At 38.2% G+C, this 12,072-nt stretch overlaps 1 protein-coding gene across 2 annotated transcripts; it reads right to left on the reverse strand.

Annotated features, from left to right (window-relative positions):
* Positions 1–7,640: 7,640 nt before the first annotated feature.
* On the reverse strand, positions 7,641–10,503 carry LOC115680400 (chaperone protein dnaJ 49). 2 transcript variants are annotated; one of them, XR_008814923.1, is made up of 3 exons: positions 9,051–10,503; positions 8,721–8,843; positions 7,641–7,974 (listed from the first exon to the last, which is right to left on the reverse strand). XR_008814923.1 is itself a non-coding variant. In XM_030604199.2 (2 exons), exon 1 carries the CDS (start codon positions 10,109–10,111, stop codon positions 9,053–9,055), a length of 1,059 nt encoding a protein of 352 aa, XP_030460059.1. In that variant the 5' UTR covers positions 10,112–10,501; the 3' UTR covers positions 7,641–7,974; positions 9,051–9,052. The 2 variants fall into 2 exon arrangements, 1 of the variants encoding a protein (XP_030460059.1); XM_030604199.2 differs by lacking the exon at positions 8,721–8,843 and having other exon boundaries at positions 9,051–10,501.
* Positions 10,504–12,072: the final 1,569 nt, after the last annotated feature.

A 12,072-nucleotide genomic window follows, 5' to 3' on the forward strand; every position in this document is an offset into this window, starting at 1 on the left:
TTATTGCTGGTTGGGAAAAAAATCGATTCGGAATGAGGCTTGGAACTCGCGATCGCGGGCCCCGTTGAGTGGAATCGTCGCGAGATGTTCAGGCCGTGAATATGATGCGCCTCTAGATACTGCTCGGTAGAGATGGTTAGAAAGGAAAAGACGGGTTGGAAATTATGGTGTTTGATCGAGTGCTGTCGAGCGAAGAAGGGAATGGCTAACGATGGGCCGTGTCTTTGATATATGAAGGGTGTCGTGGCCCCGAATCGAATTGAATATTGTTATTCCCCGAAGACATGCCGGGCGACTAAACTTTATGGCTCAAATATACCGCTGACTAAATTTAAATTCGAAATATAAATTATCTAAGAGCTTCTAGATAACTTTTAATCTCGAATATAGAAAAAAACCAAAGAAAATGTGTCCAAGTTAAAGACATGCAGCATAACTGAAAGTAGCTGGTCCTCTACTCAAATAAACATGATATTAAAGGAATCTTCAGAATTGTCCTGCATGCTTAGGATGTCATCAAGCCGGAGTTAATTCCACTTTTTTGTCTTTTCCACTATATTTGAAAAATATTATATAATACATGAATATGTTTACTAGCTTAGGGTGCGTTATTTCACTAAAAACTTCACGATAAAAAAAATATTTTCGCGAAAATCATTTTTAAGGAAAATGGTTATTTCTATTTTGTTTGGTGGTTGATTTTCCTCTTACTAGAAGGGAAGTCGTTTTTCCCCAATTAATCTAATTATTCTACAAATTGATCAGTTTTCCGTCATCCAAACACTGAAAGGTCGGAAAATAATTTTCCAAAAATAGTTTTCATAGGCTGATGTGTTTAATTCATTTGTGTTTCGCAAATTAGTTGAAGATTGTAAATCGTAATGCTAGGACTTTCTATGTTTGCATACAGCTTTTACCTTGAACTTGGATCTTATAATCATGAAAACTTTTAGCATAGGTATTCTCTTTCTGTAAATCATCCAATAATAAAATGAACCAAATAAGGCCTAACTCCAGGGAATATAGTTCATTCAAATTTTGAATTTTTTTTAAAAGGTGCAATCAAGTCCATCTTATTGTCAATATTGGTAATTACGAACGTGCCAATTGCGTATTATCTATGTCTAGAGGCACTTAGGCAGTCTAGTACATATATAAGATCTGATTTTTCAATTAAGTCAAAGGAATTAATTGCACCAATTACAAAAGTCCAAAACTCGATTTCATTTTGTATACTAATTTTTTTTGTCAGAATTTTGTATACTAATTTTACTACCCATGCTTTGCGCGGATTTGTTTTCCTCTTCATTGTTACATACTTACGGAAAAAAGTGATGGTTCTACATTAGCTTTTCTAAGAAAATCTCTAATAAGAATGACCAATTGAGTAAATGGTTCATCACGAGGAGAAAAGGATATACAATGCTGATGATGTTCATGAATTAGCATCTATATTATAAAATAAAATTTTATAACTCATCAAAGTTAAAATAGAAAGAAAAGAGGAAAGAGTTATTTTCTCATTCCAATGGAATTTTCTATCAAAACACAATGGTAGAGTTCTTTCTTTGAAGGCATTGTTTTGGAGAAATAATCGAGACATTTACAACTGATGCCATAATAAGATTCTAGGGAAAGCATTGAGATTTATCTTTTGATTACTAATAGGAGCTTTGCAACAAAATTTGCCTGAAGAAGCTCCTTGGACGATTGGTGAATTGAACCGCCACGTCAGCGATTTCCTATGAAGAACTACATAAGAAACTTGCACAAAGGTTTAAGATTAATATTGATAAAATTTAACAATTTAAGATTAAATTGATATCGGTATAATAAATTTAAAATTAATTGGATAATTTTTTTGGACCGTGTGTGTCAAAAGGAGGGGGACAAGTGGGGGGCAGAGCCTTGTTGATAAAGGAAGAAATAGAGAAAGAATGATTACTTTTATGTGTCATTATTATTGGGAGTGCATTTAACATGAGGAGGACACTATAAATGAAGCGCCAGCCTTTCCCTTCCAAAATTAACTTGGGGTGACAGCAATAAACAAAAGCAAAATTTCTCCCAGTTAATAATGGACCCAATTTGTACAATAAAATAAGAGATAATAACACAAACAGTTCCTAAACTTTAATCTAATATGCAATGTGATTCCTCAACTTTTAGTTTGTTCAATGTAGTCCGTGAACTTTAGCCTAATGTTCAATGTGATTCTTGAACCTTTGGTACTTATTCAATTTAGATTCTGAATTATATGAAAATGTTCAACGTTATCCTTCTATTAATTTGAGTTCAGGAACAATATTAAATATGTCCATAGAGTCCATTGAACTAAATGAAATATGCACAAAAAGTCTAGAGACCACATTGAACAATTTAAAAATTCAAGAACCACATTGCATATTGAGTCAAAGTTCAGGAACTGTCTGTGTCATTTTCCCATAAAACAAGTGTGAAAGTTTGTGAAAGCTCAATGAAATGAAGAAATACACTTAATTTAGATTTAGATTATAAATTACACTTTTAAGCATATCGAAATAAAATTGAGTAATTACTTCACTACACATCATCAATGCACAAAAACCCAGTTTATTAATAATAATATTTGGAAAGTACTTTCACGACCAAGGCTAATTACAAAACTGCTCACATCATTAATTGGAAAAAGCCTTCTTCGTTATATATATATACACGATAAGATTTCATTTCAAGAAAGTGGTATGTTTTCCATCTCTCCTTATTACATTGCTCCACGCAATCTGAATATATCATGGATAGATTCAAAGAGTTTGTTTCCTAAAAAGAGTGAATTTTGAGCAGTTTTTCAGTTTTTTTTAGAGCAACTTTCAGATAAAGGCCTAAATAGATGTGGGGATGGCCAAAAAAAAAATAAAAATTGTTTAGTTTCAACATCGGTCTCAATCAAGTTTCCATTGGGAAAAAAAGGTTCATTTTTTTTCCTTTTTGGTGTAAAACTGCTGGCTTCATATTAATGACAAATAGCAATTACATCAATCATCAATGTGGTCTCATATGTGCATCAGCTTCTAACGCAGAATACGTGGGGAAGGGAGGATTACCAAAATATTTCTCAACTTATTGTAATTGTATCAATTCAATTATAACTTTTTTTTTTACCAATTGAGTCCTAGATTTTTTGCATTTATACCAATTTAGTTCATCTGACTCATTTTGGACGAAAATTGCCGATATGGATACCGATTGTCCGACGTGGCTAGCAGTGACGTGGACAAATTTTAAAGTATTTTAATATTTTTTCAATTTATTTATTTATTTTTCCTTTTTTTCCTATTCTTTTTATTTCTGTTTTTTTTCTTCCCTTCTTCCTCTAGCCGGTCGTCGGACCTCGGCGATTGGCCAAAGGCGAGTGCAAAGGAGGTCGACCTCGCTAGCCATTGGCGAGCTCGCCCTCGCCGTCTCTAGGCGAGGTCAAGCCTTACCTAGCCGTGGTGAGGCTCGCCCTTGCCTCTAGCTGGTTACCGAGATCCGAGGACCAGCTATGGGGTAAAGGGAAGAAAAAAAATAAAGAGAAACAAAAGGCAAAAGACAAGAAAATAAAAAAGAAAAAAGAAATAAATAATTTATTAAAATTGTCCATGTCAGAGTCGACCGTGTCACGTAGGACAACCAACATTCATGTCGGTGAATTTCGATCAAAATTGGCTGGATGGACTGAATTGACATGAATGTAAAAGGTTTATGACTCAATTGTTAAAAAAAAGCTCGAAGATTGAATTGGTACGATCGCAATAATTTTAAGACTTTTTTGATAATTTTCCGTGCGGAGAATGACCATCCCAGCAAGCATTCCACACCTACCCCTTTGTAGTGTCTCACAAGCCGGTCAGCACACACCCACCGCATAAGATATCTGCTCTACGCGACGGGGCAATTTATCGCCGTGGATCTGAAGTTTTCGTCGCGAACAGCAGCGGCGGCGAAAACTCTCGTCATGAAAAGTTCGCCGCGTCAGCCTGTGTCGTCGATGGAAACGTACGTTTCCTTGCCGTCGATACCCAACTTTCGATGGAATTAACTTTCGTCGTCGTAACCTTTTTTGTCATCGTAGTAATCCAAGACGATCGATAGGGACCAAAAGAGATTTGCCGCTATAGATATTCCGACGGGACAGGACGAACTAGATTTCGTCCCCATGGATTACCAACAACAACGGAGCTGTGGCGACCAAATTATTTCAGATAAGTTTGAACAAATTTTGTCTCCTTTGACTACTTTCTTTTTTTTTTTTGTATTTTTATATTTAATTTTTACCAATTTAATTTGATAATTTAAATATTTCATAGATTTAATGATAAAGCACATGAAGACGTATATACCATCACGTCGAATATAGCAGTATATTATCCCCATGATTTCCACAGAACAATAAAAACATAATACCGAATATATGTTGTACAAAAAATACAGACTTAGGTTGTGTTTATTTTCCTAAAAATGATCGTTTGTCTCGCTTGAAATAATTAGTTAATAAAAAATATTTTCATCGTCAATAACAATTTATGTCTAAATGTTTTCATGGATGATAAAAATATTTTTCGTTTATTCATTTTTATAAGCGATACAAACGATTATTTTAAAAAATATATTTTTCAAATAATTTATTTTTCGCGAAACAAATGAAGTCAACATAACTATTCGATAGGCTCAAAGTCCCTTCCAATCCTCATGCCCTTCATCTTTGTCTTCTTTTCCTAACCATACGAGGCTTAGGAGTTAGGACTAGGACGTCAAGAGTTCATATGCCTTGTGTTGCTCCAAATTGAAAAAAATTAACCGAAAAAAGAGATTTCAAAGTAACCATCACATTCCATAAGTAAATTCATATATGGGTTTACATAATTTGAAAAAAATATGCTTCTTATTTTTTTTGTACAAATAGTCAAGTTTGGCGTCAAGCGCATTTTTTCCATAATTTTTTCAGAATTTCAAGAAATATTTTCGCTTTCACGGGAAAATAAAGTTTTGGAGAGAGAAAAAGGTACTCTACGAAAGCATATATTTGCTATCTAAAATTTATTTTTCTGTTTTGTTTTTTAAATTTATTAGCAAATATTGGTAATATTCCAATAATAAGAATTCTCCGTTTATCATTCTCATGTTTTTAACTAGCATTCAGATAATTTGAATAATTATACATGGGAAAAATCAGTATATTAATATTTCAAGAATTACCATGATTATTTGATTGTCATCTGTATTGAAATCGCTTGATGAGCTGTTTACCATCACGCCTTTTGTCACTAAACCAAAAGAAAAAGGACTAAAGTTGAACATCCCCAAAAGTTGGGGATCAAAAGTATAATTTCTACATAAAGACTTGTGTAAGTAGAAACACGTACGAGTAGCCAATGCTAACACGACAATTACGTTGAAAATAGTGGACGAAAATTTGATGATGCCAATCATTGACAGAAAATAGTTTTAAGGACAGGAGTTGTGACAAATAAAAACTATATGGAACAAAGTGAATTTTCCAAAAAATACATGGACCAAAAGTATAATTCTCCCTAAAGTGATATATGGGTGACCAACGTGGTTTCCAGGCGATGGGTGTTGTGGTGTAGCAACGCGGGTCCGATAGAAGACTTCATGGTTCAGTCTGAAGAAAGAGACCAGGGATGAAGTTGGATGATGATAGAGATAGGACTTGTGTTTGAATGTTTGAGAAAAATAAAAGGTCTAATTATATCTTATAAAATTGCTTGAGTAAGACACGTTATAGGACCGTGATTTCCTTGGCTTGTTGGACTAGGCAACAGAGAACCCCCTATAATATAATCAACAATTTGCGAACGAAAATCAAAAAGCCAACACCTTATGATGTTATTCATAAGTAAAATCCACTCTCAAATAGTCACTATGTCGTGGGCACTTGGCCTACGTTGATGTGGTCGGTTCATTATCGAGGATATTGAAGCTGGACCGTTTCCAGCATATGCATGGTTTATAGACGGACTAGGCCCATAGCCGATCCAACAAGGGTCGTGATTGTCGAGCCAAAAAGGCTCAGCCAAGGTGTGGCTCTTGAGACGATGGAAAGGGTCGTAATGAATCAAATCAACATTCCCCCGGCAATGTGTGGCTCTTAGCTGGCTACTAAGACGACATAAAGGGTAGTAATGAACCAAATCAATATTGTATTGGGAAAATATCGTTGGACCGATACGAACCAACATGGATGAGGATGGCACTTCTCTAGATTGGAGAGTTTCTCGACATCCCAAAGCTAGGCACATGCTGGGACTTATGCTTGTTGGCCAAGGATCGAAAGCGCAAGTCGGGGCATGCTTAGACAAGGCTTTGGCTGGAATGGTTGGCTTGGTCATGACACGAGTTGGATCGAGCATGGCTGAGAGTGTGGGACGCTGTAGTGGCCAATGTGCATGCGCGCGCAATTGCCACAAAGAAGAAGACATTGTAATCGTTGTGCTACTTTGGAAATAGTGTTCTATGTATTACAGTAACTTGTGCATTCTAACACCTTGTGTGCGTCCCTGAGTTCGTACTGGTGACGCATGAGAACGTGCTTTGATGGTGTTGTCTCAGTTTGTGCCAAGTCACTATGTGAGCAATGGCCTGGTCAAGAATCGTGCACTTCTCGACCACACGGGTTAAAAATCTGTGAATAAAAATTGACCATCCGACACCCACCTGGACCCGCTCCATATCGAAACCCTTTTGACCCGGTCATCACGCCCACCCTCATGCAACTCAGATATGGGCATAGTTTGTATAAGCAGTAGAGATCAATTAGAGGTGGTCGTAAACCGATACCATCTTTACCGACACGTTCCATTCCACGTGCGCTAAGTCCTCAAATGGTATAGTCAAGTGACCACACCAAGCTGGCGACATTTAGAGTGGATATTACTTATAAACCCTTTAGTAGGGCACCACCCATCCGCTATAGACTTTGGAATGGTCCCAAACTTCCTGACTTTAAAAAGCGACATCCTCATCAATGTTGGCCCGTATCGCTGAGCGATATGGAGTCGCACCTTATCCAATCCATCTCGCCATCCTAGAAGCTAGTTAGGAATCATACCTTATCTGATCCCTCTTGCCCCAACGATCACTCTCAAGTCTGAACTTATTCCATTCACAAAACATACAATTGCTGGAAAGAATCCTATGCTAATATCACCAGTAACGATCCTGCCCAATCCACGAGGGCAAAGTATCCAAAAGGAGAACTTAAGTTTTCACATTAGATAATTACAATGTATGAGTGAATCTTACTTATAAACATCATAAGGTCTCGCCTATTTTGATTATGACTTAAAGTGACGCAATTTGCTTCTAACAACAAATTCTTGGCCTTAGGTAACCACTCACCCAAAGATGAGGCATCATGCCCCAAATCTCCTATTTCTTCCACGAATCCTTGATTATATCAGAGGGGTTCTCTGTGCCCAGTTAGAAGCCAAAGAAATCGCCGTTCAGTAACAAGAAACCCAGAAAGATGCAAATTACAAACCTACCTCACTTATAAATGGCCCAGCTGCAACTTTCCTGCATCCAAAAACAAACTGCAGGACAATGACGTGAAAGTCAACCGCATTACAGGAGATACAGTTATCTTATTTGTGCTTCACTCATGAAAGACATTTTATTAACAGGGGACGATTTTACATCGGACATATAAGATACAATCGGCACTTAAAATAACTTTGGCAACTATTCCCAATGGATCAACATTTTTGGGAGCCACAAGAAGCATTATCGAATTCTATTGGAGTATAAAACAATTTAGTATCAAGAACCTGGGAACCCTTCTCGTGTTGCAACTTCCCTTGATGGACGCATAGACAAGTTCTATTGGATTTGGGAAGATTATGGGTGAGGATACTTGAAACTTGGAGTTTACTTTAAGCAGCTGCAATATCCAGTCCAGATTCATGTTCATTTCGTCCCATTTAATCTCATACTCTGTCCATTAACTTAGCTCAGTAAGAATGACTACGTAGATGCTCAACAAGTGAGAGAAATGACATGATTCCATTGAACAGAAAATATGCCATCAATATGTTACACAAGATACGAATGATACAATACAATACTAGACACAAATACAAGATTGGCCATACAACCAATAACCAGTGGCAATATCATGAGATATCAGAAAGGAAACTAAACTCACCCACAAACAAAGAGACACAATTACCACCAAAAAAGCATGCAGGCTAAAGACGAAACACAGATCAGCACAGGAAATCCATATCTCATTAGTCTTCAGGACTTAACCTCAAGCCTTCATACTCCATTATAAAATTGCATCTATAACTTACCACAATCATTATCAAAGATATACAGGAAGCGAACAAACCATCGGTAAATATTTTATAGTTCCCAAAGCTGAACGCACACAAGTGCACAGTTCATAATTCTTTGATCAATCACACACGACTGCCACCAGACAAGCCATGCAGGCTTAAAGCAAGAAAAAACCAGCACAGAAAGCCCACAATGCTTAGTTTAGTTTTCAGGACTTCTAACCGTATGTTTTCCAACTCTATTACAACCTACATGTTCACTATTCAATACCTCTACATGCAAACGAACACTGGAAGCAAACCAAACATCAGTAAATACACTTAATTTCCAAATTCATTGAGAAAAATGGTTGCTGCATAGCTCTTATTAGCTATTGCATGGGACATAGACATCACTTGTACCATTCAAAAGGGCTCCTGTTGTGCATGCTGGGCTGACTCCCTACAATTGCAATAAAAAGATTTGCTGGAAATTTAAATCCTGATGTGTGGCATTTACATAACCAGTTTTTCTTATGATGAGTCCTGCAAAAGAGATGATGACATAACAAAACCAGCATTGAAAATACTTAGCAATAGGAGCCAATATCAGAGCACATTATGCACGAGAATGTGAAGGTGTGAAGATGAATATAGTTGGCCAAATTCAAACAAATAAGTTGGACATTAAAGAGGCACTAGACAGTCATGCGGTAGATCTATTGCAGAGTTGAAGACAGCACATTGTCTTACCTTCATGCTACACCAAGGTTTTGCAGCTTATTGCAATTAGGAGTCGGCAGATTCTTATTCCATTGACGTCTTTGCCTTTCTATATGACAGTAACGGAAAAGCATACTTTTATAATCCTTGATTACGATGTCCTCAATGTTAGCTCGAGCAGGACTTCCCGGTGGATAATTATTATCGAATGCAGATGATTTGACAAAAAATTCCACTCCATGTTTTTCAGTTGCCTTGGAGACCTCAAAGGCGTAATTCTTGAACAACGAGTACTCAGGCTCCGTAAAGGGCAGATATGAGAGCAGAAGGATGATCAAGAATGGTAAAATTTGCAAAAGAACCATAAGGCTAAATCCTCCTACATCGGAGTCCTCTCTCCGGTAACCACCCGCTCTCCCCGTCCTATAAACATGAGATGTCCTAAAAGGATCCTCCTGACGGAAGAAGCCTCTGAATATCTCATCCGGGTCAAAATCATCACCAAACAAGTCATTTCCAGTTCTTCTCCTCCTCCGCCTCACATTACGCCGCTGATTATGCTCGAATTCCTCAACAAAACCAGTCTGATCATACTGTCTCCTCGACCCATCATCACTCAAGCACTTAAATGCTTTGGACACTTTCTTGAAGGCCTCCTCCGCACCCGGCGCCTTGTTCTTATCGGGATGCACTCTCAGCGACAATTTCCTATAAGCCTTCTTAATCTCCTCCAAGGAGCAACCTTTCTCTAATCCCAGAAGCGCATAATAATCCCTCGTTCGCTTAATCTGCCCGATTAGTTGAACATGTTCTTCGCCATACTTCTTTTTCCCGGCATCCGAACCTCCGTCGTATTTACCAGGACCCGGCTCCTTATTGCTCTCATCATCAAGAGGCTTCTTTTCAGCAGGAGCCTCCTCCGGACCAAGACCGAGCTTGTCGCATTGGTCCAACAGCACAGAAACGGGCAAATTACGGTCCAAGCGCCGCGCGATTCTGATAAACCGAAGGGCGCGCTCTCTGTTGCCCGCGACGATCGCCTCCACGGCAAATCCTACACACCTCAACGCTTCGTCTTTGTTACCCTCCATCCGTCAAGATCCCAGATCAACGAATTTCAATACCGCCGAAACGAGAATCACCCAAATGAAGCAGCGGACATCCCAAAACAGCGGTAATCAAATCATGCAGCATTCAAAAACGAATCCCGAATCCCTATAATCGGTCCCTAAATCGAACCCAGAATTCGCGACAACGACCAGATCCAAGGGAACCGAAACTACCGATCGGAAGCGAGAACTGAGACACCGAGCTGCGCAGAAGACAACGAAAGAGGGCATGGAGTTCACCTGAATCGCAGACAAGAAATTGCAGGGACAGAGAGAGAGAGAGAGAGAGAGAGAGACAGATCGAGTTCGAGGAAGACGAGGGAACATTTGCGCGCAGCGTCGCCCACGGTGGCTGCTTCGCCGCTGATAAGGTCGTCGAATGAAATTGCGCCACTTCATGCAATTTCTCACTGTTTGCCGACGAGGCGCCCCTCTCCTTTTCCCTTATTTTCGAATTTCTATCTCTTTAAGAAAAAAAATTTTGTGTACAGTTGCAGAACTTCGATTCGGTGCTAAATGTGATGCCGCATATTTCCGTGTTTGTTCGATTCGACCCCGCCGACTATTTCATTACGTTCTCGGCATTTGGCCCTTTGGACCGGTCGATTCGACTCTCGGTAAACATTGATCGGAGTTCGATGATGTGGACATATGATTCAACCGAGCAAAACGTCACGTGGCTAATCATTCGAGAGAGATTTATGGAAAGGAATTAGAGTGGTAGATAGCTTTAACGCTGTGGATTTGGTTTGTCAATCGAATCCACGATGGCTGAACCTAGTAAAGGAGAGAGACTGGAGAGCTATTTGGGGCAAAATTTGATGTATTTTCCGCATGCGACTACCTTGCCAATGTGACACGAATCGACCACCAGGCGCTCGACCTAATGGCGAGAGAGGGGGTCGGGACGAGACACGAATTTCGAATTCAGGTCTTTCGAATAGAGATTTGCAAAGTTGACTTACCATGAAACTATACTCTACCGACTCAAAATGCTTGCATAAGAACGATATCGAACGCCATAAAATAATTTTCAAATCATCTTGACTAGAATAAAGTATGTGGCAAACCGTACATTGAAGCCAAAGTTCACGGGCCGATTCTATAAACATTCCCCAAATGTGTAAACTGGCACTGTAAAATTGAAAATACGCGTAGTACACCCTATGCTAAATCCAATACAATGCCAGGTACGTATCAACGCATTAAGAACTTGCCCATGGTACGGACTGCATAACATTTCTAGACAAATCTCTCTCATTGTTGAACACCCCTCTATATATAAATCTCTCTCCTTGTTAAGCACCCTGCACATAATAATCCCGGATGGAGATCTTCACAGAGTAACGATCTCGTGCAATAATGTGGTCACCTTGCTAAAGTCTGCTGAAGGACAAACAGTAACTAAAGACTCAATCGTAGAAGCTGCAATTGTTGCTTGTGACAGTAATTCGGATGTAACTGTAGATATTCTTACTCTTTTATTCCCACTTATTGACGCATGATTTTTAGTTGATGCATCTTAAAAAGATAAAAAAAAATTGAGATTAGGGTTTCTAATAGCGACAGAACTTGTTTCTCAATCAAAAAGAGTCATTTAACACTTTTTATAATATTAACCTTTCATTTCCAAGCTTTTTATACTTTGTCTTAAAAAAGCCAAAACGTTGACTTTCGAGTAAACTTTTTTGTTAAATTTTGACCGAAAATTCAATCCTAAGTCAAAATTTAGTTTTTTGCATGAAAAACCCCAAAATAGTGTCAATTTCACTTTTACATTGTCAATTTTCGAAAAAATCGAAGTTTGACCCATTAATTGACATTTTAGTGTTTAATTACTAAAATGCTGACTTTTGGTCAATACTTTGTGCAAAAAAATTGAAAACCCCTAAATCAACTCATTTTTACCTTAATTTCACTTTGGGATCATCAATTTTACAAAA

This window comes from Syzygium oleosum, unplaced genomic scaffold, assembly GCF_021117445.2.
Source record: "Syzygium oleosum isolate NSW1041296 unplaced genomic scaffold, Sole_v2.1 Sole_v2.36, whole genome shotgun sequence".
Lineage (NCBI taxonomy): Eukaryota > Viridiplantae > Streptophyta > Magnoliopsida > Myrtales > Myrtaceae > Syzygium > Syzygium oleosum.